The 25,658-nt window shown below is 47.6% G+C and overlaps 11 protein-coding genes across 11 annotated transcripts; 4 read left to right on the top strand and 7 right to left on the bottom strand.

Annotated features, from left to right (window-relative positions):
- Positions 1-14: 14 nt before the first annotated feature.
- On the bottom strand, positions 15-2,026 carry F4812DRAFT_409028 (ribonucleotide reductase inhibitor-domain-containing protein). Its single transcript, XM_047932412.1, has one exon. The coding sequence runs from the start codon at positions 1,410-1,412 to the stop codon at positions 465-467; it is 948 nt and encodes a 315-aa protein (XP_047794791.1). The 5' UTR covers positions 1,413-2,026; the 3' UTR covers positions 15-464.
- Positions 2,027-3,045: 1,019 nt separating this feature from the next.
- On the bottom strand, positions 3,046-3,441 carry F4812DRAFT_454287 (40S ribosomal protein S27; the record flags this gene model as incomplete). Its single annotated transcript, XM_047936620.1, has 3 exons — positions 3,046-3,228; positions 3,282-3,344; positions 3,433-3,441. 3 exons carry the CDS (start codon positions 3,439-3,441, stop codon positions 3,046-3,048), a joined length of 255 nt encoding a protein of 84 aa, XP_047794790.1.
- Positions 3,442-4,337: 896 nt separating this feature from the next.
- On the top strand, positions 4,338-5,185 carry F4812DRAFT_454286 (phosducin family protein; the record flags this gene model as incomplete). The annotated part of the gene is made up of 2 exons (XM_047936619.1): positions 4,338-4,402; positions 4,465-5,185. 2 exons carry the CDS (start codon positions 4,338-4,340, stop codon positions 5,183-5,185), a joined length of 786 nt encoding a protein of 261 aa, XP_047794789.1.
- A 606-nt stretch (positions 5,186-5,791) lies between these two features.
- Positions 5,792-6,831, top strand: F4812DRAFT_14095 (uncharacterized protein). The gene is made up of 2 exons (XM_047929627.1): positions 5,792-6,543; positions 6,642-6,831. The coding sequence occupies exon 1, from the start codon at positions 5,942-5,944 to the stop codon at positions 6,455-6,457; it is 516 nt and encodes a 171-aa protein (XP_047794788.1). The 5' UTR covers positions 5,792-5,941; the 3' UTR covers positions 6,458-6,543; positions 6,642-6,831.
- Positions 6,433-7,960, top strand: F4812DRAFT_409022 (uncharacterized protein). The gene has a single exon (XM_047932411.1). The coding sequence runs from the start codon at positions 6,597-6,599 to the stop codon at positions 7,731-7,733; it is 1,137 nt and encodes a 378-aa protein (XP_047794787.1). The 5' UTR covers positions 6,433-6,596; the 3' UTR covers positions 7,734-7,960.
- Positions 7,961-11,122: 3,162 nt separating this feature from the next.
- On the top strand, positions 11,123-12,267 carry F4812DRAFT_13852 (uncharacterized protein). Its single transcript, XM_047929609.1, has one exon. It carries the CDS (start codon positions 11,287-11,289, stop codon positions 11,647-11,649), a length of 363 nt encoding a protein of 120 aa, XP_047794786.1. The 5' UTR covers positions 11,123-11,286; the 3' UTR covers positions 11,650-12,267.
- Position 12,268: 1 nt separating this feature from the next.
- On the bottom strand, positions 12,269-14,557 carry F4812DRAFT_13844 (acetyl-CoA synthetase-like protein). The gene is made up of 2 exons (XM_047929607.1): positions 14,340-14,557; positions 12,269-14,252 (listed from the first exon to the last, which is right to left on the bottom strand). Exons 1-2 carry the CDS (start codon positions 14,349-14,351, stop codon positions 12,447-12,449), a joined length of 1,818 nt encoding a protein of 605 aa, XP_047794785.1. The 5' UTR covers positions 14,352-14,557; the 3' UTR covers positions 12,269-12,446.
- Positions 14,558-16,062: 1,505 nt separating this feature from the next.
- Positions 16,063-17,626, bottom strand: F4812DRAFT_13876 (glycosyltransferase family 32 protein). Its single transcript, XM_047929612.1, has 2 exons — positions 16,220-17,626; positions 16,063-16,167 (listed from the first exon to the last, which is right to left on the bottom strand). The coding sequence occupies exons 1-2, from the start codon at positions 17,313-17,315 to the stop codon at positions 16,121-16,123; spliced, it is 1,143 nt and encodes a 380-aa protein (XP_047794784.1). The 5' UTR covers positions 17,316-17,626; the 3' UTR covers positions 16,063-16,120.
- A 907-nt stretch (positions 17,627-18,533) lies between these two features.
- Positions 18,534-19,711, bottom strand: F4812DRAFT_409001 (uncharacterized protein). The gene is made up of 3 exons (XM_047932410.1): positions 19,241-19,711; positions 18,886-19,176; positions 18,534-18,808 (listed from the first exon to the last, which is right to left on the bottom strand). The coding sequence occupies exons 1-3, from the start codon at positions 19,407-19,409 to the stop codon at positions 18,795-18,797; spliced, it is 474 nt and encodes a 157-aa protein (XP_047794783.1). The 5' UTR covers positions 19,410-19,711; the 3' UTR covers positions 18,534-18,794.
- A 590-nt stretch (positions 19,712-20,301) lies between these two features.
- F4812DRAFT_13753 (uncharacterized protein) lies at positions 20,302-21,800 on the bottom strand. The gene is made up of 4 exons (XM_047929593.1): positions 21,120-21,800; positions 20,841-21,048; positions 20,684-20,784; positions 20,302-20,604 (listed from the first exon to the last, which is right to left on the bottom strand). The coding sequence occupies exons 1-4, from the start codon at positions 21,323-21,325 to the stop codon at positions 20,334-20,336; spliced, it is 786 nt and encodes a 261-aa protein (XP_047794782.1). The 5' UTR covers positions 21,326-21,800; the 3' UTR covers positions 20,302-20,333.
- An 844-nt stretch (positions 21,801-22,644) lies between these two features.
- F4812DRAFT_13802 (uncharacterized protein) lies at positions 22,645-24,552 on the bottom strand. Its single transcript, XM_047929601.1, has 4 exons — positions 24,373-24,552; positions 24,076-24,291; positions 23,889-24,013; positions 22,645-23,827 (listed from the first exon to the last, which is right to left on the bottom strand). Exons 1-4 carry the CDS (start codon positions 24,400-24,402, stop codon positions 22,828-22,830), a joined length of 1,371 nt encoding a protein of 456 aa, XP_047794781.1. The 5' UTR covers positions 24,403-24,552; the 3' UTR covers positions 22,645-22,827.
- Positions 24,553-25,658: the final 1,106 nt, after the last annotated feature.

The raw sequence follows: 25,658 nt of genomic DNA, 5'->3' as shown, positions 1-25,658 counted from the left end.
GCAAACTGCCTTATGCTCTCCCTATGGAGATAAGTCAAACAACGCTTTCGGTTGCTACACATTAGCTTCTCCCTTGCGTGTGTGTGTGTGTGTGTGTGTGTATACTTCCTCCCCCTAGGTACCGTCCTCAATATGATACATAATGCATGTATGTAGTGCAACCAACGCAGCGTAAGACATCCCCGTACAACTTGAGCATTGCCAAGTTGATCCATTAAAAAAAAGCCAAACCATGCAGTTTTCGCTAGAAACGCCGGTCCGCCAATGATAATCCGAAAAAAAAAAAAAAAAAAAAAATACAAACGACAAACACACAAACAGCCTTATCTTCGTCTTCTTATTCCATATTCCACTCTCGTGACTCACTGCTGCTGCTGCTGCTGCTCTTCTGGGTATCCCAAACGTAACTCAAATTCAATGCACGCCGAAGACGATTAGTGTATCCTTCACCTTCCACACGCCCTCTAAACATCGCTCATCTCGACTTCCCAACCGCGCGAACCGTGTTCGTATCCCAGATCGGACGTCTCGACCAGGAAATCCGCCTCTTCGAAGTCTGAGCCGTCGACACTGTTTACGACTCTAACGTTCTCTTGCGCCGCCGCCAGCTTGGTTCCTCGAAGTTTGGCCTTCCGCGGTATCGCCATCACGCGGCCGTTGCCATTACCATTGCCGTTGCCCGCACTCCAACCAGCAGGCGCCACGCTCCGCGGGCTGACCTCGCCGTCGAACCTATCGCTCCACAGCCACGTGTTGAAGTCGAGGTTGAGACGGCCCGGGGTCTGGGGTGTCTCGTCTTCATCCTCGGTATACGAACGCTTGCGAGTTCGCGCGCGCGAGATGCTCGAGCCGGTGCTCTCGACGGAGTCCTGGCTGCTCGTCAGGCCGGGGACATCCTCGTCCATCGTCTCGTTGAGAGGCCCGCCGTTGAGGCTGAGAAGCGGCTGGTAAGATGGCGGGGGAGGAAACGATTGGGTGGTAATCTCAGGCTGAGGGCTTAAACCGCCGACCTTGTGGATTCCGCAGAAGGGAAGGAGTTCCCGGGACGTCGAGATGGCATTAGCACGTGATCGTCCCTCGCCCATAACCGCTGCGGAGCCGCTGGTGGTGATTTTGTTGTTGGTGTTATTGTTGTTGCGCTCGTCCCAGAGCCCAAAAGCGCTGTAACTTCCTGTCTTGTAGCCTTCGGGGACAGACTTGCGCACTCGCATGCCCACCGATAAGAGGTTCGCCTGCACCGACGCGGGAAGAGAGGGGTTAGCAAGACCAGAAGGGTTCTGTGCCCGCGAGCTGGTATGATTGATGGAGGAGCTATAGTCGGGTTGTTGCGTGGTGAAGAACGAGGTGATCTGTCGCTGCGCAGGGTCGCTTGCTGCGCCTGCGAATTGGCGCTTTGTTCGCGGGGCCGACATGGCTCAGGGCTGTGAAGAACCTTGAAGAGGTGAATAGGATATTACGTGTCGTACGCAAACGAGGCCCACCCCGACCAAATATAGAATTACCTTAGATCTGATAATACCAAGAAGGTCCGGGGATCTAGTTGGTTCTCTTGGGGTCAAATTATTGTAATGACGCAAGGTAATATTTCCAAACGCTCAATAGCTGCAGCTACGAAAACGTGCAGAAGTATGAATTGAATATTTCGACGCGAAGAAGCCGGATCTAGAATTGGTGATGTTATGAATAAAAAAGCATATTTTGTCCAATGCCAATTGTGTTATCTTTTAGGGGTTATCTCTTAGATATGGAGAAAAAGACGGAAAGAAGGGGGAAATTGTAAGAAAGTGCAAGAGAGGCTGGGATAATCTGGGGCTGATCGGACGACAGCTAATTGAAAGTTGGAAGTGGGGAGGCTGCACGATGCACGTAATGGCCATTTCCCAAAGCGTGTTTTGACGCGTTTAATGGAAACCTTGGCATTATTGAACTTTACTTTCAATCTAAGTACCAAAGTACCTTTTCAGGGACCTTGAGGCTTGAGGCTTGCGGACTGCCCTTCGCTTACTAATGAACATTATGTAACGGGTACCTAAACACATTGAAACCTGTATTCAAGGTTTCTTCCTGCTCAGTCAGTATTGCGTTACATTATGGGAGAAATAACTGCACTTTTGTGACTTGGATTACCCGCCAAAGTTTAACTACGGTGGCGAATGACTACCTACGTACATAACATCAAAATTATAAGTATAATTTCAGTATCACTACATGTTTTAATTCATTGGCCCATCATAACCAATTTCCCTTCGCGGTCGTAATGCGATGTTGAAGGTACAGAGAATCACCTGAGTACCAGGTAGGTAGGTACATGTAGTCTAGGTATATACCCAACGAACCCTGAGAACTGGGTACCGAGTTAATCACTATAGAGGAATTCTTGGGAATAAGTGAACTACAGCCTAGACTACAGCTTCAGCCAAATTCTCTCGGCACCTCGTACGGAATACAATCACAATGTACGAACTACTAAAATTCTACCATGAAGAATCCAGAAATAGCGAATATCGGTTGTCACGATGGGCAAAATATCGAAAGAAGGAGTTGGTGGAACCATGTGAATTTCGCCTAATGCAGTGAAAACAACAATCACTACGGTTGGGTATGTAGCGATCCTCAATCAACGTTCCACGTCCTCGCATCGAAAGACATACCCTTTACAGAGCTAAGTCCAACACGATGCTCAAGTGGAAAGCCATTTCCAGCTATCCACCCATGCAGAATAAACCATCCTGCTTATGTTTGAAGGTGACGACTTCGTAATACACAAGGCGAGAAAACGAGGAAAAAAAATCATTCGTAGCGAAACGGATGATGCAAGATATCAGGACCCCAAACGCCCCTCTTGTATTAAGGTTCTTTTTTGGTATCCGTCGTCTATCTGCAAAGACGTAGAGGTTCGTAAAAAGTCGAGTATGTCCGGAAGACAAGATGCCAAGTTTATTTTTTCATGCGCCCATTCCGTCGAGAATACCTTGCAGATATCCGAACTATACCATGATGTCGTAACCTATGCCCAAGAACGAAGAAAATACGAGACGAAATCCTCTACTTTCTTCGGAAAGAGCAGCCCTCGGTCAATCGAGCCTTACCGCCAGTAGGCTGGCAAAGGACGGTTGTGCAGCCTTGGCAGATAACGACAGTCTGGGCGTGGGAGAACACGGTGGTGATGGTGAAGCAGCCGGGACACTTGACGTCCATGAAGAAGGATCGGGGGGCGGGCACCAAGGTCTATGTAATGTCGTTAGTATAATCAAGTAGTAAGAGTCGGAATCGTGTCGTACCTTGAGCTTGTGCTTCTTGGCCTCAGAAGCCGGGTTGGGGTTGAGGAGATCAACGGCGAGAACCTTGAAAAAGTTTTTGTCAGCATGAGGGTGCCATTTGTGAATCAGAGAATCCCAGCATCAATCTGTCTATCAAAGCCGTATCCCGGACCGCATTCATCATTAAATAACAGCATTTTATTCTAAGGATCTTATCTCAATATTAAAAAGCCGTATTGCCGTGCCGATGTTGATGTTGGTGTTGATATTGCCGTGGAAGAATCGATGATGATTTATGAGGCGAAAGTTGCGACGACCGGTCGATGACATGACAGAGAGCGTAAACAAAAACTTAAAGTTAATTTAGACTTACCATCTTGTCTGATTGTCACAAGAAATATCTTGATTGATGAGTTAGCAAGCGTAGTATTGGCTGGCGAAATCTGAAGATGGAGTTGATGGCAGATTTTGGCTGTGCTTGCGAACAACGATGGTTGAGGTAGTGAAGAGATTGAGGGGAAGGTCGTGTGTGTCCTCGAGATAAAAGTTCGCTTGGTAAATTTTAGGGAGGCGGATTTTGATTCGCCGGACTGCTTCTGGTGTGCAGGAGGCGAAACTAACTAAGATCCTTTTAGTTTAGCCCAATCAGGCTTAGCATTTGAGGAGGGCTAGGGCTTTCGATGACCCACCTTTTCTGGCTGGAGCCTGGCGAGCTGGAAAGAAGTGATGCAGAAGCCAAGATCTTTTAGAGGTATGCACCTGGCAAAGGTGCGGTGCCAGCCGTCAACTAAAAATTGGGCAATTTCATCATCTCGCCGCTTTGGCAGGGCGCTCCACTTATAGCAACTTGGAGGGGTCGATTTCCATTGCTTGAATATCTCACGTTGGTCAGGTACGTAAACACGACATCAGCCACCCTCCAAAACTTACCTAGGTAGTTAGTTGTATATCAAGATTATCAAGACAATCCAAGACTAACCTGGTCAACCCTGCTTTAGTTGAATACGATCCTCAATATTTTACATCTTACTTCATCTCAACCTCGCATATCCCCCGACTCTATTAAATTTAATCACCATGGCCGCGCCAACAGATCAGCGAATAGCTGTTCCTATTGACGACCCAAATGCGGATACCGAATGGTACGTCCCATTCAGAAAAACCTCATCCGTTGTCGACGTACTTATCTCATAGACTACAATAGGAATGATATCCTCCGTAAGCATGGCATCATACCTGAAAAGCCCCCGTCTCCTACGCCTATGATAGAAGAAGCTTTACTCGAGGCCCAACGAATAGCGCATGAGAACAGATTGGAGGGGAAAGAACTTGATGAGCTTGACGCACTAGAAGATGAAGAAGACGAAGCTTTTCTAGAGCAATACCGACAGAAGCGAATGCAGGAGTTACATAAACTGACCAAGAAGTCAATACATGGCACCGTCTACCCGATATCTAAGCCGGAATACTCGCGCGAAGTAACGGAAGCTTCACACAAGGGGCCCGTTTTTGTCAATCTCACATCCTCACTTGGTACCAATGTCGAATCAAGAGTTTTGTCAGAACTTTGGAGGCAAGCAGCAAAAGAATACGGTGATATTAAGTTTTGCGAAATCCGCGCGGATAAGGCAATCGAGAATTACCCAGATCGCAACTGCCCGACCATTCTTGTATATAAGAACGGCGATATTGTGAAGCAGATTGTCACTCTTGTTACCGTTGGTGGTGTGCGAATGAGTATGCTAAACATCGATAATTTGTTGGTTGAAGTGGGCGCCGTGGATGCGAAAGATATGAGGGTAGTGAAAAGGAAGAGAGACGCCGAGGACGCGAGAGAAGAGCAACTAGTAGGCAAAGGGATCAAGAGTGGAAATCTGAGACATGCAACTGTTAACGATGACGATGACAACGATGATTGGGATTGAGAGAGTATACGTATCTAATGTGTATGCGAATCATATCGCTCTATTGCCTCCCAATCTCAATTTCGATGAAGCCGTCTACAGAAGCAGTTGGGGAGGTCCTGTCATTGACTGGAGGAATAGCAGGTGATCCGATATAAATCTGTTCTAGAACCATGATAATGGAGTCTAGATGGATTAGTGGAGCACAAGACTGGCTATACTAACGTTATTATCTATCGTGCTTATTTTCTGGATAAATCTAAGTCGAAACATGTAAAACATGTATAATAACTAACTAGCTGAATGTTAAACTTGTTTCGACAAAAGGGATCTGGGAGTTGGCTAGACTTTGCTGGGACTTGTTGGAATTCGAATTGGAACAGAAAACTTAAAATTGTCAATGAATGGGAATTTAATAGAACCAGAACCTTGGGACAGCGGGTTGCATGTAACAGATGTAACAGGGGTTGTTTTTAGTGCGCAATCGAAGAGCCGCGCTTGTTAGTTGGGGAAAGTGGGCCTTTCACGTTGAAGACGTGACGTGACGCGCCTACTTTACTTACTACGTAGGTACCTACCTACTTAACCTAAGGTTAGGTGTTTGACCAGCGAACTACTCGCTAATATTAATATTTACTCCAAAACTAAAAGACTAAACTTCAATTTGAACCAATTCGTCGTATATTCTTGGAGAATCTAATTTTATAACTTCCCTTCCTTACAATCCAATTCGTATTAGGTATCATATATAACGCGTTACCCACTTTCATTACAATTATGGACGACGAGGAGCCTACCCTACCCAGACTCCCCGCAGTGTCTTGGGATTCTCACACACAGACTTTCACTAATACGCGCAAACGCGCTCGCGACCAATCGCTTGCGCCACCTGTATATGCTAACTCAAGTGACCCTGCTGTCTTTTCTAGCGATGATGATCCTCATGTGGAGAATTATACACAGGGACGACATAGAAAGAAGCGTTATGTCGGCACCTGGTTTCAGCAGCACCCCGCCTCGTCTGATTCCCCCTTCTCTGAGGCGCCGCGACCCTTGCCAAAACCAAGAAGAACTTTTGAGCGACAATTCGATAGTGGAGTATGGATGGGAAGCGATATTTCTGTGGATACGGATGACGATACTGTCACTGACATGGATTTGCCTGCTCTGTCTAAGCTACCGCAACCCAGACATGTTGGGCCCGTCCCGGCTATCTCCCCCAGTGAAGCTGTTGCTCGGAAGGTAATCCAGGATGCTATTGATTCCGGAAGCACAGCTATAGACTTATCGTGAGTCGCCTTTCCGTCCACAAGCCGTGGACCGTTACAAAATGCATAACTACCTCTACCTAGGTACATATCGGTGCTAATTACCTCACCGTAGGTCATCTCAGATTGATAGTATCTCCAATGCGACTATATCGCAGCTCTCTATGCTTGATACTGTCCCACCCATAGCTGAAGACTTTCCATTTCAGGATAAGGAACCTTCGATTTCTCTTTTCTTATCAAATAATCCTCTGTCGCATGCTCCTGGGGCTATCTTCAATCTGGAGAATTTGACTTTCCTCACTCTACGAAACACCAATATCACCGAGCTTCCGCCTAGTATCGGAAAGCTTCGTAATCTACGAACCCTCAATATATCGCTTACGCGTCTTCAATGTCTACCAGGAGAGTTGCTAGATCTGTTAAGATTCCCTAGCAAGCTTGAGACTTTGAACATACACCCAAACCCCTTTCTTCAGCCAGACAGTTTCGAATATGATGCTGTTGTCGACGAGGTCTGGGACGAATCAAAACACGAGCAAGCCGTGCTCTTCCAAGACCAGTTGACCCAGTCAGATGGCAGAAAGGTGCGATTCTGGCTTGACAAGCAATACGATCATACTGTTCAATCCAAGGTCCATTCTAATAGGAATCTGCATGGTTCTTTATGGGAGATGGTTGCACTCGCACGGACACCGATACAGTATAGTGATAGTCAAGGGGTCGTTATCTCTACGTATAAGCTGCCGGTTTCAAAGTCAACCACAGCGGACAGTCCAGTATATGATAACGCGGACCATCCAGCCAGCATCATTCAAACCGAAGACCTACGCTTATCGCCAGAACTTCCGAGACTTGGGCGAAATCGACCTTCCGTCAATGAGCAAAGTCGCGTGCCTTCGTTATTTGAACTAGCCCTCCAGTCTTGCTTAAAATCTGGACGGTTACACGATCTACCATCCTACCTCCCATCTAACGCGCCTCCGCACTTCACAGAACTGCTCTACCAGCTTGCCGATCGGAGCGAGCAGAACGCTAATTCCGGCGACCTGCCTTGCTCGATATGCGGGCGGCGGGTTGCAATACCACTTACTGAGTGGATCGAATGGTGGGGAGTCTCTCGTGTTAAGATCGATGAGAAGTCAAAGGACATATCTGTGGACCCCGTGGGCTCGGGAGATAAGGAGAGGGCGGTCCCCTTCGCGATGCGGGGTTGTTCTTGGAAGTGCTTGCCAAAGGGGATGAGGCCGGGACAACGACATCGAGGGACTGTTAGGTGGGGTTTCGATCTGCAGAAATAGTCTACTGCATTTACGGTATGATCTCGGATTGGTTTGAATTGGATCGAATTGGATCGAGGAACAGCGTATACCATCAGCATGAATCCGTCAACGAGCTACTACACGTGGTGTAATACCCTATATTGTGTGATATTGTATACTAGCATAACTTGTCTTCAGGCAACATGCACAGGCATTCAAGTTTCAGATCGTCAATTGAGATGAATTTTGTAGAGTCGACACAATACCAAATGCCCATTGTCTCTAAAGGCCTTCGTCTCCAGTACAACCAGCATCAACCCATGGGAACTTTTCGTGACCTTAGTATACTTACCCTTTGAGAAGTATCTATAAAAATGCGTATTGAATCTTGTCCGAATCCCAATCTGTCCAACTCCCCACAGACATTGACCTATAGACATACCTGCAACGTCGCAGCACTGTAGATGCTCTTGTTGGGGTCCGACATCGACTATATTGCTTCTTTATCCGCCAATTCCAGGAAACATACGTGTATCCGGGGTTGGCTTCATCGGCGCCATGCGGTGTTACCCCAACAGGCACACCCCCTCCGGCATGGGCCGCCAAATGCGACCTTACGGTACCGGGAAACCTTCGGCTAGGCATTGCCTTGTGCATGAGGCAAACCTACAAGACTCGGCGCTAAGGACCGTGCATGTTGAATCGGTGACGTAGGAAGCGAGCGCTATACTATAACAGACAGGTATCTCTCGACCCAATACTTATCTAACTTTGAATATCCAAAGCGTCACATGTGTTATATTCCTGTTAGTGATATAGTTACCTATAGTGCAAGGGTATTATTATAATTCTCTCATTCAATTCGGGTTAACTTTTCAACTGCTATCCTTCATCGGATATACTCGGACCTGAAACAACGCAATACCTAACTCCAGCCGAGCCGGTACCGAACTGACCTAGGTAGGTAGTACAATATTCAACCGGGGCATGTCGGTCTTACCGGAGTTATCAGACGAGCGTAACGCAGCCGGACTAGAGGGGGATACCAAGCGCGGAAGAAATCGGTAAAACGCAGCTAAGCGAAGCAACAGCCGTGGCGTTTGCTCCGGGAGGGGAGGGTAAGGGAAGAATGGAAGAGGTCCAACATCATGGCACGATGAGTTTTTTTTTTTTTTCCTGGAAGGGGACAATTGTTTACAATACAACAGAACTCGGACCTCATGACTAAAAAGGAAACCCTTAGCTTCAAGCGGGTCCGCATAACAGGTACCTACCTAACCCATAGCAACCTAGAAGATTCGCTGTCAGTGTTTTCTATCTCTCTCTCAGCGCGGCTCGCTGGTGGTTGGTTATTAGGGCCGGGAGGTTGTGCCGATACGATCATCCGACGTTTCCGAATCTTTCGGAAATTTATGTATGTATCTGCCGGCCAAGGAATGTTTCCTGATGCAGAACTAACCTTGCTTACTTGTATGCAGGATTATACATGCACATAAGCGAACTTATAAAAGGAGTTGTCACTTTCACAGCGGGAGGATTGAGAGGTTTGGTCACGTCGCTTACATACCAGGTACCTAAGATAGGATCTAATGCAGTGACACGCTAAGTCTGGTACAGTTCCGCTACCTATCTACCATGCTATACATGTAACCATATACTTTTTTCTACGAAGCATGCTCTTTCGTTTTTTACTTCAACAACTATTTTACGGTGTCGTACTTCAACATCATACTCATACATGTAAACAATCCGCATAGCACTCTCATATAAAAAAATAAAATAAAATAAATCTATGAAATTCTTTAATGCTCTCTCCGAATCCCGATCGTTGCCGGCTAAGATATGCCACTAGAGAATTATCTGGTTAGAGGTTCATCCGGGGGTTCGTTCTTGGCGTAGCATGGGCTGCATGGGGTTTCAAAAAGCTTGCTGTCAGCCCTGTGCATGTGCATTTTGGCATCTCTTCTCGGCCGGCCCAAGCCGTTAACGCCTAACCCAACTACCCAAACTTCGAAAGATGCCAATGCTAACCTAATAGGGAAGACTAGTTCGCCGCAATAGGCAAGAAAAGCTTCAATGGTTTGTTTCTAATGGAGACGTGACGGCCACCAATGCTACTATGCAACCCGTAGCTTATAGCTCATCAAACCCTTCCATAGTGTATGTCAGCATATGTAGCGTCCACGGGTATCGCTAAGCGAGCCGCCTGACGGGTTACTTACTTCCTGTTTACTTTAGATAACCAAGAAGAAGGCAGCAGGTATCATGGCTTACTAATGTTCATTCAGCTTCCACGATGTGATCTGCTATTCTAACCCCGGATCGTCGCTGATAGGAAGTGGAACTCGAATTCCAATCCAGTCAGCAACTCTTCAAGACAAAGACGTGCTTCATTAATTAACAGGTATTTGACTTAATAAGATGACTACCTAACATTAATAAAACATTAGTTATCCACAAGTAAAGAGAATGGGTAAAAATCCATAAGTCATCTGCCCCTAGCTAAATCAATGAAGTTTGGAAATGAAGGTGGGAATAAGAGAAGAAAAAAGAAAGAGCCTCAGCCCGATAGTGCCGAACCGGGCGATGGAGATTTTTTTAGGCGCTATGCGGAACTCCGAGATGGGCCCTTGGCTTTCTTTTATTACCTATTCTGTACCTACCTGACTTATTAATAATTCTTTTCCGTCATCTTGCTTATGCATCCTTCCATGCATGCGTTCGAACTTCGAAGTAAGTCGTCTTTGTACCATCTTGCTCACCTGACGACTTTCATATTTACCTAATATAGGCAATCGTAAGACTATCAAGAAGAGGTAGTGCGGATATGCACATGTATATCACTGATGATGATAGCTCATGTGGACCATCTTCCGAAGAAAAAAAAAATCCTGCCGGGGCGGGCTAAAAATGGCCCTTACCCATTAGCATCTATGGGTCGATGCATCTTAAGGCAGATTTTAAGGTTCAAAGACGCCGCATCCAGTGACAGTTGGGGTTAAAAGTAAAAGATGGGAATTCCGAGCGATCCGCCATCCTATTTTTTATACCAGGTACCGTTGCTTACACACATATGCATACCTAAATACCTATCTACACTACATGTATGCCTCATGAGGTACCTTCTATACCCTTACCTCTTAACGTACTGTTCTTTCCATGTACCCACCTAGAGAGCGTGACTCTTTCCCCGATGTCACTGGCGCCTGCCGCGGGTGAATTCATGGGTTTATTAATACACGCTAAGGACCGGCCCCTAGGGAATGTACAAGGTATATAGTAAAGCCGAATGTTTAAAAAGCTTCTCCTGTAATGAATATTTACCTATTATATTCTCCGTAATTCGCAGTCCTATTGCTATTTCTTATATTTTTTATCCTTCACTGGCTTGCCCAGACTTGTAGCCCAAGAATTCCTTGGAACTCCTCGGCATATCATCATCATAATCATCGTCATCATCATTGCTATAGTATTGCTACCGCGTAGTCTTCTTCACCAAATAGCTAGCTACCTACCTACCTATAGCCACAGACAAGCTACTATAAACCAAGGTACTCTATAACTAGGTACCTAACCTATATACTCTCTTACGATGTCGTCATCGCCATCCACAATCGAGGCTCTCGCCCGCTGGGCTCGCCTCAAAAAGTACCGTATCGAGGTCACCTATGGCGTGTACGTCTTCACGCCTGTAGAGAAGGCCATCTTCTGGACCATCTTCTGCTTCCTGTTTACCACCATCTCCTTCGCCGCCGTCCTCTACACCCAACGGAACGTTCTCTTGTTGCTCAGATACGCCTCCTCCTCCTTCTACGTCGGCGGCGAGGGCCATATCATCAACAACGTCGTTCCGAACTTGTTCCCCAGGAGCGGCGTCCCGCTGGGCATGGCCGGCTCCGGCATAACATCGGTCGCCGAGACTATGAGTACCGCGGCCAACTCCCAGATCCCATAGGTACCTGTCTCAACCATGGGAAATCCGTATGGGAGCGTGTGTGTTCGTTCCATCGAAGGGGCGCTGGTGGCTGCACGAGAATCAGATTTCTATTTGCTTGTTGAGAAGGGATGGAATCCTGGGGAACCTAGGTACTACGATTAGATCTGAGACCACACCACCTGAAGTTCACATACCCCTTGTGCAGCGCGCATAGGCCATAGGTCGCGTGTAGGGAAGCTAATAGTGTGTGGTATAAATACGATGTATCACGCTATCCTCTTGCACGACGGGACCACCAAGAAAGTTTCCGAGGGCGAGCTATGCCGCAATTACACTTTACTTCCCGTGGCTTTTTGGCGTTGCGAATAAGCACATCTGGTATGACGTCTCTGGGCGTGTTGACAAGAAAAATTGGGGGAATAAGTGAGCTGGATGGAATAGGGGCAGGGATAGGGGAGGAACTGGTAGGCGGAGGCTGGTTACGAATTATGGCCAATGTAAATATTTGGGTTTGACGACTTGCATAAGGGGTGATTTTGGGTATACCCTCGTTCGAAGGCGTTTTGAAAGTTTGGTGCAATACCCCCTCCTTTTGTCTTTTAGCACGCGATAGCGGATACTCCCTACCTGTTCAAATCCTATTGATGCTTGATGTCTTGAGAAAAATATACTTATTTTTGAATATCATAACATGCTAATATTACCTAGTTAGTCTCAGTAAAAAGTAAGAACTTGGTCATAAAAATGCTCAAAACACACTGTTATGCAATGCAACGCAATGCAAGCCTCCAAAATCTAGCCCCCTAAGTGTATATCTATTTCGACGCCATACCCAGCTGTTCCTTCGCAATATCCCTCAGCTTAAACTTCTGTATCTTGCCACTGGCAGTCTTTGGAAACTCATCGGTCCAAAAGACGTATTTCGGCACAAGGTGACCTGAAAGCTGCCTCCTGACCCAATCCCTCACCTCGTCCTTGGACAACGCTTCGCCTCCGCCCCCACCCCGATCTACTTCGCCATCGTCAAGCGTCCTCACACCCGTATGCACTGCTACAAACGCGCCGACAACCTCGCCGTATCGCTCGTCCGATACCCCCACGACGCTAGCCTCCCGAATAAGCGGGTGTCCCGCCAGCGAAACTTCGATCTCGAGCGGGTGTATGTTCTCGCCGCCCCTGATAATCAAGTCCTTGATGCGCCCCGTGATCTCCACGAACCCGTCCCGGTCCATACGCGCCTCGTCGCCGGTATACATCCACAGCCTGCCGTCCTCGTCCGCGACGAGGTCCTCGCGCGTCCGCGCCGCGTCCTTCCAATACCCCTCCATGAGCAGGTACCCCGACACAGCCAGCTCGCCGCACTTCCCACGCGGCACGACCCGCGACCGGTCCCCCGCCGCGACCACCTTGACGACCGTGTGCGGCATCGCCCGCCCCACCGTGCTCGTGCGCCGGTCGTCCGGGTCGCCCGGCGCCGTCATGCAGCTGACGGGGCTCGTCTCCGTCATCCCGTAGCAGATCACGAGGTCCCTGAGCCCGAGCCTCTCGCGCAGCCTGCGCATCAGCGGCTCCGGTACCGAGCTGCCGGCCGCGATGCCCTTGCGCAGGTTGCCGAGGCCGCCCGGCGGCAGGCGCGCGGCGAAGGCCGGGTCGGACAGGAGCTCGAGCTCGGCGGCGAACATGGTGGGCACGCCGTAGAGCCCCGTGGCGCGCAGCTCGGCGGCGGCGTGGAGGGTCGCGCCCGGGTCGAATGCCGGGCTGGGAAATGCGATGCAAGCCCCGGTCGTCGCGGTGGCCATGAGTCCCAGGACGGAGCCGAAGCAGTGGAATAGCGGCGGCGGACACACGATCCGGTCTTCGGGATCGAGACCCATGCGCGCCGCGATTAGGCGGCCGTTATTCAGGATGTTAGTGTGGCTCAGCATGGCTGCTTTCGGCATCGACGTCGTGCCCGAAGTGAACTGGATATTGATCGTTTCCGACGGGACGAGCGGAGCGTCCGGTCTGACGGAGCGGGAGAGGGAGGGAGAGGAAGAGGAAGAGAGCAGGAGCGAGGAGTAGGGGGTGATCCCGGGGAGTAATTCTAGGGGAGGAAAGTCGGCGAGAGGATGCGAGGGCATATTATCTACCAGCACTATAGACTCGAGCGTAGGAGCGCTGGACGAGTCGACTATGCCGGCGGAAAGGCCAGGTACAAGTTGGAACAAGAGGTTGGAGTTACTACGGCCGCGGCACGGCTTGTAAGCTAGATCCGTAACGGCTGCGATGATGAGGACCTTGACGCCGAGACGGGACAGCGCGGCGCCGAGCTGGTAGGGGTTGAAAGTCGGGTTGAGCGGGACCAGGATGGCGCCTAGCTTGAAGATGGCATACGTTAGAACTACGTACTCGGGGACGTTTCCCAGGCTCACGGCGACGCGATCTCCTTTTTTCACGCCGAGGGACCGTAACGATTGCGCGATGATGTTCGACTGTGTGTCGAGATCCTCGTACGTTAGAGTTGACATCTGCGGTCTCATATTGTTGGTCGTGGGAGACCGGAATACAGCTGCTGGCCGGTCACCATATTCCGAGACTATCTCTGCGAAATGCTCTGGGATAGTGCATGTGAGCAACGGTGGCTATCAGAAATTAATATTAGTAGTGCTCTCCGGCATGTTTCTAGTATGATAATATATAACATTTTCCACCCGTGAAGTTATACGAACCTCAAGACACATTTGAAGCAATCTGCTTTAAATCAGGACCGTTGTTATTCTTTACCCCTTTACCCCAACAGGAGTGATGGCGGTGTGTGCATCGTACAACGAAATCTGTAGTAACCACCCATCAAGTTAGGTGAAAAAAAAGGTAACTTACTTCTCGAGGTCCCTCCACATAACTCAAGTCCGACGTTGCAATACACCTTTGCTGCCCCAAACAACTTGCCGCCGAACCGCGCAAAGCTCCCGACACAGCTGGTCCTCGCACCAAGCCAAGTCGTAAGAGCCGACGGTCGAATGCGTAGCCCCGCAGGACATTCGACGTCAGCTGTCGAAACGATGACTTCATATTCTCTATCTCTCGTCGTCGGCCGATCCTCTTCCTCTTCCTCTTTCGTTCTTTTTCTCTCAAAGCTCAAGAAATACCTACCTACCTAGATACGATGCAGATGGAGCAACTCCTCAACCATCCTCCTGTAAGATTTCCAAGTCTCCACGGAAAGCCACGTCTCTTGTGTCCTTTACAACAACGCCCAAATCGGCAAAGGGGTAGTGACACCAACAACGGCCCTCGTACGCGGGGAACTCCCTCTATTCCCACGTTCCGTTTTCGTGTCTTGTCCAACAAACACCAAAAGCAACAGTAACAGAACAGCAACAGCAACAGCAACGACACGAACCTCCAATCCGAGGGCTGCACCTTCAACATATACTCCAAAAGACGGTACGGTCCCGCCATCGCTAACCTAGCTTACTTACTAAAGTCCTGGCTGAGTAAAGGCCCAATCGTCATTGTGCCGGGGAAGTGGGGGTTTCGCAGCGGCTGGCGATGAGGAGAAGCGGGGGAAGACAAGGTTGACCGGAGGGGAGGGGTGTTAAGTATTAAGAATTATACAATTCCGCCTTGCAAATTATGTATAACTACCCGTTATACTTACTTCCTATGTACGTATTATGCATTATCACTGCCAAGACGAAATATGCAGAAGACCAGCTAGGTTTAGCAGCTTTGTAAAACAAAGTCTCCATCAGAACATCATTCAATAGTTGTCCGTGGGGCCAATTGTTGATGTTGTTATAGTTGCTGCTGCTGCTCCTGCTCCTGCTCCTTCAAAAAGCAAGAACAGGTACCTAAAGTAAAAAGTATCCGCCCAAACGCCCAAATCCATGCATAAGATACCTTAGGTAACGGGTATATACAATTGGTTCTCTATTCGGTCAGTGGGCATCACCCCCGGAATGTCCATTGCTTTTTGCTTCCTCTACTTCCTCTTTTCCTTCTTCTTTTTCCTTCTTATGTTGCGCCAAAGAGCAACCGTACCTGATGTATTCTAGTTGTCTCACGTGTTTCCGTCGGAAAAAATGTCCGCACCTGAGCGCCAGCCACACCATCTTTTCGGAAATAAAAAACAAATAAAACTAATGGTACAAAAATAGTGGGGGAGGTAGAAACCCTACGAGGTTTCCATCCGAGTTGATGCAACAACTCTCCCCTTATGTCACCTTAGTAATGAGTAAGTTGGTGACTACCTACTTTAACATTCCCATGAGGAAGAAAACAGGTATACACTATCACATGAGACGGGTCGTGAACTTCGTAAGTGGCATAATAACGTTACAAACCCTTTATACGATTGCCGATTTCGTGATGCCAGACCAGGGAGGAAGATGATTCCGTATGCTTGGTGGAAGGTGCCTATTTAGAAGGTCGAATTTCCCAAGGGGCGGAAGAGACGATAGCCTGGAGGCAATTTAGTTTAGGGTATAGAGGGCGCAATTAATAGCCCCTAGTTAGTCTCGCCAATATGCCGTTCGCTTTCAGGCTTCCAGGTGCCTAATACTGTTAACAAAAGAAATTCATTCTTACATTAGGAAGAAGCCTTTACCTTCAAAGTCATGTTTGACAAATGCCATTGGGTCGTCATAGTCCTTTGCTCCCATTTGTTGGACACCGGGCGAGAAACTTGTAATGGGAAGCACAATGACATCACCCACCTTCTTCGGCTTTTCAATTCCTGTGAAGTTTGCGTATGAAACATTGCCCAGGCTGTTGCTTTTGTCGAAGTAACGCGGATCGTTGAAGTAGTCGAAAATTACATCCGTCCAGACAGCAGGACCAGTAAACTCTACCACACTCTTTTCCTTTGACACGAACGTCCCCTCACGTTTGCGCTTCAAGGTTTCTTGGGTGATACGCGATACAATATCCCTTAGAACCGGATGACCCGGCTTTGCCTGGATCGTCCATTGGCAGAATTGAATGCGCCGGCTATACCAATCTTTCCAGTCAGGCCTGTCGGGGTCTGCCTCGATACCGATAACCAGCCCTATGCTTTCCTTTGGCACGGACTCTGGAATCCATTCCAAAGCGCTTTTAATAGCGTACGTGTCGATGTCTGAGTAAATTCCACCACGAGCGAGAAGAATAAGGTAACGGAAGAAGTCGGCTTTGAGGACTGGTTGGGGTAGCGCATTGTATGCTTCGAGGATTTCGGGAATAGGTGCATAGAGCAACTTTAATAAATGTACGGCGACTTGATCGGTAATAACTTCGTGAACAAAGCCTGGGTGCTGCATCGACCACGAGGCTTCCTGATCCCTGAAGTTGAATTCTCCGCTAGCAGGCGTCCACTTCCACGTTTGCCAGATATAGGCTGGAAACTTGGTCTCGACATCGTATGGGTATTGGTATGCTAACTTTTCATATAAGGACATCTTAGACATGTCTTGGAGAACCTTTTGCGCAGTGGCTGTGTTGTCTTTCGTAGCAGAGTTCTCATCTGGGGTATAAGAGGGAGTAGACGGGTTATGCGACACTCCGGCATGTTCGCTGCTTGAGTCTGCAGGCTTTGGTGGAGGTTTCCGGAAGGGTTCGGGCTCATCAGCAGAGGCGTGCGATCTTCGTAACAGTATGAATGCTATTAAGAAGAATGCTGCGAAGATGATAGCTCTCTTAAAGGAGAGCATCTTGCGATTTGCCATCTTGGCTCGTTAGAAGCTCGGTTTCGTTGAAAGATCGCGTTGGGAGTTGTATGTAAACTACAGGAGCCAGCTGGAGAATGACACGGTTTGGAGAGGCATGCGGCAAATTTCAGAAGGGCAATTGACCAGAGCTGGAAGGACTATGAGAAGCCCTCAAAGGGAAAATAACATATGTAATCAGTCTAATCGTCCCATTGAGTTTTTAGTTTAATCGTAGGTTGTAAAAATAGGTTTAGGTAGATTGGATGAATTGCGGCTCGAGGGCCACATTCAATAGCTTCGAAAGTTTATGAGAAAAAAAAAGATGGAAAACAACGGTTCTTGGCCGCTTGTGATAAATGTCTTGGCTTTTCTCCATAATTAATACGTACCTAGGTATCTAAACCCCCACCCCCCTTTTTTTCGATTTAAAGGGTACTTGACGTTAGCTCCGACTCTGCGGATTCGATATAGATACCCGATAAGATATAAGATATCCTTGTAAGTGCATATCTACATCTCATATTTCACCATTACCATGTAGCGTCGTGGCCTGTTACGACTGGATGTGGCTTAGCAACGGGCAGCATTGGTCTTACGTTTCACATTACCAAACATCTGTCAGTCGAATTCAATTCAATGTGATTTCTGTGACACATTCCAGCACATTCTACTCGCTTGTTCTTACTTATTTGACCATCACGTAGTTTGTGGGCTCAAGTGGTAGGGATTTTCGGCTGTCTGAGGTTTTCATTGTTTCATATAGAAGTACTACGAGTCTTGTCCAAATATGCATTTAGCTATCTAGGTAACTTTACATGTAAGTCCTAACTAACACAAGAATAGATGAAAGCGCCATGCACGTTTCTGGGGGCTGGACGCTTATATCATTAATGTAAGATGCCTGGATGCATAGCCTGTCTTATCACGTAATGAAAATTGACGTCATTAGGGCATCAACTGTTTTAGAAGAAAGTAGAGTCTAAGACATTGGAAGGCTTATGACAATACTTACCTACTACATAGTAGACAAGATGAAAAGATGTAAGGGATTTTCAGAGGTAGATTAGCTATTGAGAATACAATGATAAGAGGTATCTACCTATTATTTCAAATTGTGCTAATCTTAAGTGTGAGGGTAATATATGAGAATTCCCGTAAGAGATAGATTAGGTATTTTAGTACTTTGAGATGCTCATTTATATTTACTGGTACGCGTCAACAATATCATGAAGCTAATTGAATAATTGATTCCGTATTAATATTTAAAACAGTAGACTATATTTATCATCTTGTGTTCATAATATTATCGTACACTCGTCAAACATTTATCGCCATGGGGATGCATACAATATGATAGTACAAGTAAGAAATAGGTATCGTCTTGAATCAAGCTCTCCAGTCTCAACATAAAATTCATCGCTTTCTTCGCTTGGGCGGCCCAGGAAATCCACAGACGGATTAGTGCAGGTGGACCTTGCTGCACCGTAGGTTTATGGCTTAAACATCGTGACCTATTTGATGTTAGTAACAGGTACCTAACCTAATAACATTCTCCTGTGAGATAAAACCACTAAATGAGGAAACGTACGGCCAAGCTGCTTGCCCCGCTTCGAGACCTCACGGGCGTGGTATTGCTTAATCTTCGCGCGTCGGGCTTCCTCGGCAGCCTCCAGCTCTATTCTCTTGACCTCGGCCCTGGCCTCGCGGACGCGCACCCGAGCCGATTCAAGAGCTCTGTCGGCATCCCGCTCGGCTATCTCGGCCTGCATGACGCGCTCGCGTGCCTGAACGATTGACGGGTCGATGTCAGGATTGGTGGTGTTGCCGTGTCCGAAGGTGCGCTGTAGCACACTTCGGTGGCGTGAAGGTGAAGAAGCATCTAAACAGATTGTTGAATACAATCTACCGCTTTGGGAAGTGATGAGTATACTTATGAAACATACCCGAGTGTCTGGAGCTATTAGTCGTGCTATTAGTCGTGCTGCTGCGAGTATTGGCTGGAGAAGGTGACCGGTGACGGGAGCCGAAAAGACCGTGTCTCTTCGACTCGTTCTCATTGACAGGTTCCTCGACCACGTCTTCTTCGTGCCTACGGCTAGAAAAGAGAGGCATCGTAATATTATTTAATTGAGTTATTGAGTTATAGAAGTATAAGTTTATAAGTTAGTTAAGAATATTTGGTTATAACTAGTAGAAAATCGCTTGTTACACGGTATATAATACGCCTCGAATAAATCAAGTCTTACAATCATTGCAAGATCTTGTAGAAACTCCCGGGCGGAATCCGACTCTATTTGAACAACTTCGTCAACACGTATTATGTATGTCGCATCTCGATGAGTGTGACGCAAAAACCTGTTTCTCCAAGATGGTAAGCAATATATATTGAAAGATTTAACCAATCACGTTCAAGCTATGACGAAAGTGGGTTACAAGACCCTGAAATTCTAAGAAATGCAGGGACTTAGAGGGACCATCCGGGGTAATAAATGTTTGCTACCACATAGGTAAATAGTAGTACGTCAGAGTATGTATCGTTTGTCACCTATCGCTTAATATGAATATGCTATCATCATGTCCCACCATGCCGGCCATGCTGCGAAGTCCCCCCAATCCCAATATCGATAGACGCCTTACCAAGGTTCTAGGCTACAACCCACAATTGGTCTCGACCTGATGGAATCGAAATAGGTACCCCGACAGAGCCTTGGCAAGACCAAGCATTTATCTCATCTTGCATAAGAAACGCGAATCTCGATCGCATGGCATGGAGAGAATCTTGGTGTTTAGCGAACGCCAAAAATAGACTTGGACGAGTTTCAATGCAATTTTCAGGTGGCATACGGATCTTAAGCTCGAGCCAAATTAAGACTTCAGCGAAACTACCTAAAGCCACTTGTATAATACTTGAAGCTAACACCGTCAAACTTGGAAATTTCCTTTCCGCCACCAAAAATACATCATCTTGGTAATATTGGTTGATGATTTGGCGGCAACGTACCTTTGATGGATATTCGCTAACTCACTCGATATGCGCTATGAATTGGCCATGATTAGCTTGGAACTTGAGCGACAGCGAAGGCGACAGACGTACTCATATATGACTTCTAACCCTTTCCAAAGGCAACTTCCAACCCACATGCCCGCATTTATCTTCGCTGCATATCGTTCATCCGTGGTTTTCATCGTGACCCATACCCTAAATAGACACGATCTCGGGTTTACTGATGCTGATGCTTCCGGGTCTTGAAGCGCCTTTACCAGTTCTGGTGGGCCAGTCATATTTCCTCGTGTTTTACATTCGATGCTGTTACATCGATTAATCTCTAGGCACCTCCTAAGTGTACCTAATGTAGGTATGTTTCCGCTGATGTAAAAATACTCACAATGCTGGAACTTCATCACCGGTCTGTAGCCGATGTGTACCTTCTACCCAAGTGGTCGCTGTCTTTCCCTGCACCGTATCTTGGCTCTCTTGCCCTCCATTCTATATCAAGTTAGCATTTCCTATCGCGCACATCGCGAACCACTAAGTCGGCTTACAACGACAAGACCGTATCCAAAACGACCCGACCAAGTGCCGTCGGAGAATGTGGACAACTTCTTAAAGCCGTCATTTATAGCAACTAAAGCGGATTGAGAGCCCAGGATAACTTTCATCCGGAAATCGAATTCCAGTTGTGGAGCTGGAAGTGCTGTCTGAGGGTATGGAAACCGTTCTACGGCTTCGAGATCTTCCTTTGTAAGTTCCCTTATGTGAAGTTGTTAGATAGGTACCTTAGGTAGTAATATGGCAAAGAACGTCTACTTAGACGGAAGTACCTAGATGGTCTTGAGACCCTTGGATCTGTTGGTTGCAACGACTGCTTATTCCCAACCCATTGTCGTTCTACCGCCTCCCAACCGCTATGCCGCCTCTCAGGGACGATCTTCTTGATCCAGTCATCGGTTATGACTAGTGCAGTATCCCAATCCGAAGTTTCGATCAGATCCGACGTCATCAGCGACGATTGACCTGGGTTCGCCATATTATTATATTGGTGTTACCCGTCAGCGGATTTTTCCAATGAAGAACTTCATTGAGAAATCTGGAATTCATTGAATTCAGTCGTGTAAAGAACAATCCAAAAGAAAAAAAATCATTTTTGCAAACTGCAGTGACCTGCTTGCTACGCCGATTTCTCGAGCTTCGGAGTATTACCATATCCCGGCATATACGCAGCCAAAAAAGGGCGCGAGATCGTTACGCGCCGGATGAAAGTCAGGCCGTAGGAAGGCTAACTATTACTCCGAGCGCCAACCTCTAAGATCGAGATTACCTAGGTAGGCATAGAGGGACGCCTTTGGTGGTACCAACAAACATTATAACAATTCAAGGCTCGCCCCGAAGGTCTTTGGTCGACTAACTATTTTCCTTTTTCCGCGGATTCGGCCTTAGGCGGCGGAATTCATAGCCGGTCTTAAGAGGTATCCTTAGCGGAAGAGTTGCAAGAGACTTTACTAGAGGAATTAAAAAAAAGAAAAAAAAAAAAAAAAAAAACCAACGAACACGGCATCAATTATGAATTATAATACCTGAATTAGCTTATTATATTCTTATTACATTCAAGCGGTGTTATTGTTCCCCGACGAAGTGTGTATGGGTATTATCCGGAGACATCCCCAACAGTATCGTGCCGCTTTTATTCCAAACAAGCGTTTCTTGGCAATGGCGTGGATGGGTTAGGGTAGTTGTTACGTGTTTGCCTATCTCTAGAATACTGACTTTAAGCCACCCCTCCCATTGGCAACCTTAGGTTAGGTACTCAAGATATCCCTGGGCTCTCAATGCAATAAGTTTCACGGCATTATCCAAAGGGGATATGCTATGGTGCCTGGAATTTACTTAGGGTAAGGGTATTTTCCTATTATTTATACCCTACCCACAAAGTCTTAGGCACGAAGCGCTACAGCACGGCCACTCGGCTATGTACTGATAATGATATACTATCTGTGGATAATTCTTCACCGTTTCTATTCCATTCCGTCTTCTTGGTATCGGTGTTGCGGTCCTTCTGGAGGTTCAATTTCCGCATCTGGTCGCCAAGACGATCCGATACGCATGGGCGTGGCTCCGGGGATGGGGCCGCCGATCGTCTGTACCGGCTCGGAGCGGGGTGGCTGAGCCGGTTTCTTTTTGCGTCTTAAACTAACCCAACGACGAAATCGTGGGACTATAGTACAAAGTCTTAATGGCGTTGGCGAGTACCTAAGCTTTGATTTGTGGATGGTAGCGTGCAAGGAAGATGAGTGTTAGAGAGTCTAAGGTCTATATTTGCAATTCTAGCTTAAGGATAGGAAAGATAAAGGCTATGTATGGGCTGTGGAATAGGTTCGATTAAGTTGGGTTTATTCGATATACGGTAGTATGTGACTAAAAATCATACTGCCAGCGTCGGCATCTTGTTAGATAATTATGATTATATATTATATATTACTTCGGTACGATTCCCGGTAATGAGGAGATAGCTCACTGCCATTCTCCTCTTGATCATGACCCCATAGACACATTCACTTGGCCTCCCGCCGTCACGTACGGTCTGAGGCTGTCGGCGATCTCTTCCCAGACGAGTCCCAGTTGGTGCTCGCACCAGCTGTACAGCCACATGACGTCTTTCAGCTTCGTCAGGAGCACTTCTCTCTCCAGGATGTTTCTCATCCGGCAGTAGTTCTTCAGCGCGGTAATGAAAAAGTTGTGCTGGTCGCCCCCTAGGGCCGAGTACTCGTTTATCACGACCGGAATGCGAACGCACGAACCTATGAATAGGGCCCAGAGGAGGATGTTGGCGTGGAGCTCGTCTCTGAAAAGTCTCGCCATCCCGGGGTGTGAAATTTCCGACGTCGGGATGTACCCGGGTACAGCTGTCGTAGGGCTTTGCTCCGGGCTGCTGCTGGCCAGCTGTGACCCGCTGCTTTCGCACGGCTTCGGCTCGGATAGAAGGTCTAGGGCCAGGATAGGGTCGTAGAGCGACGACATGAGCGCCTCCGCAAGAGCGCGGTGTCTCTGGGCGGAAGGGGGTTGGCCGCGGATGGCGAGGTGCAGGAAGAGATGTGCAGCGTAAACCAGAACGTCAGACAGATCCGTCGGCGAGGGGAAGCGCGGTTGTGTATTATCGGTCTCGATCGACGGCAGCAATGGGACGGAGCCGGCCCTCCTCCAAGACTGACGAGTCCGAGAAACATGTTCCAACTTGCAGAGCTGCCATTCGATCATGTAGATGGAGTCGCTGACCTGTATCCTCTGCCCGAATGTGTCCTCAAGACTTGTATAGTCGAAGTTATTGATACATTCTGTAATGGAGTATAATAACTCGAAGAGCTCGACTGCTTCTCGATTCTGAATAGTGAGATCCTTAAACCCAAGCGGTTCCATGTTCGCTAACATAGAGCGACTCGTGAACCGGTCATGGAGAGCTAGCGAGGATGCAAGTTGTGGAATAAAGGGGAAGGCAACTGGCTTGTGCGCAGCAGTGGCATAGGAGTAATCAGCCCTAGAGCACCTAGTTAGTAAGTACTCTCAGGTAAGCATTGGTAGTGATGAACACTGCTTACCAAGATATAGATCGTTGAAGTATACTGCTGTGCTTGAACCCATCGACAATACCACCCCTAAGATCGACCATTCTCTTCAATCCGCTCATATGGGCTTCTGCTGCACTAAGTGAGCCAATGAAAGTCTACTTAGGGTCAGTTACGTGAACAATTGGCCTCCACCAGTCACCTTCTATCGTCAACTCACTTCAATGTTTACTAGAAGGGCAACAGCAACGACAAGGCCATCCGATATAGGCTTGCTATCGTCCTTGCCCTCCAGGTTCAGCCTTTCGTTAATAGACTTGACTGCTTGGAACCGATGAAAGTCGATCGTACTCGTGTCGGCCCATCTTGCGAGTGAGTTGTGCATAGCTGCGATCATGGCAATGAACGCATGCGTAGCGGCTTTGTCGAGTTGAAGCTGTTATATGTTAGTCCCTAGTCACACTATGCCCCATCTTGACGAGTATAGAAGGAGCGAAAAAAAAAGGAGTTGACAAACCGCCTGCACCCATGTCCCTTCAGGGTTCATTGCGAAAGCATTTGCGAGGAATCCGGAATAGTCTGAAGTTGGTTAATAATCTCATTTGCTTTGGATGAAGTGGGATAGGTCCAACTTACATGTGTTCAAGTATGTCGGTACTCCAGCACGATCGAACCATTTCTCTACGGCTGTCTCCTGCGGCGACAAGCACACAGCCATGCAATACTTCATCAAGCTTTCCGTCAAAGGCGTCTTCTCTATATGTAGCAGCGTGAAGTTCGGGAGCTCCCTTGCGACGCTAACGGCCAGCCAGTTGGTCTTCTTGAGCTTCCTCTCGTGCCTCGGGACGTCATCCTGTTTGTTGGACGATCCTTTTGGTTTCAGTCTGAACTTGGAAGTGTGGTCTTTCGCAGACCCTGTTCTCTTCTGCTGAGACGTCTGGCTGGATCCGTGTGGGAGCCTCTGCCGCCTCGCGTGCGAGCGCACTTTTCGACGGGTCTCTTCGTCCCGCTCTACTGTGTTGATGGAGGTGATGAACTGGAACCCTGTATTCCCAGTAGAGGCTGGTGCCATTGCGCGTGAAATAACGTGTCCCTGGACCCGACGAGATAAATATGGAGTAAAGTTCTTGGTTTATACTGTTCAAGCTGGATAATGTCGATATTTTTTTTTTTAGATTCATAAGCGTTGTTCTTGTCTTAAAAATACTTGGTATATCTTATATACCTGCTGGGTTACCTTATACAGGGGATGACATGCTTCCATCACACACTGCCAGATTTACTAGGACCTGTGAAGAAGAAGTACAGCGAAAGGGGTGATTTTAGCCGAAGCACTTTTTTGTGCGAGCCTTGGAGGGTTTGGGGGCATTTTAAACACCATTATCGTCAGCTTCTAGCAGATATATAGATATATGAGAGCGCATCGGTTCTACGTAGCTACTTACTTAAGGTACCCTGTCACTTTTGTCAATAACTATCAGCGAGTCGCAACCGGGGCTACAAACGGCAAGCTCCATTGAACATCAAGCGCCGGGATGGGTTGATGGACCGCGAACCCCTGAAGCTAGATTAATTTTCCGTTACCCCAGTTTAGCCCATCTAAGTTAAAAGCCCCGGCAAATCCCGCGCTGACATCCCTGTATCACGCCCGGGGTGAAGGCTAGGCGAAGTGCTTGAATCGACCCGGTTATCAAGCTTAGGGAGGCGGATAGGGTCATAAAAGCTCCTAGCGTAGAACGCGTTTCAAACCATGATGGCGATGGCTTCAAAAAGAAAAAGTGATTGACTACCTATATAGAAGTA

The sequence above is a fragment of the Daldinia caldariorum genome, assembly GCF_022478825.1.
Source record: "Daldinia caldariorum strain CBS 122874 unplaced genomic scaffold F4812scaffold_1, whole genome shotgun sequence".
NCBI classification, from domain to species: Eukaryota; Fungi; Ascomycota; class Sordariomycetes; order Xylariales; family Hypoxylaceae; genus Daldinia; species Daldinia caldariorum.
Note: the sequence above shows the minus strand (reverse complement) of the source record. Positions and strands in the feature narration are given on the sequence as shown.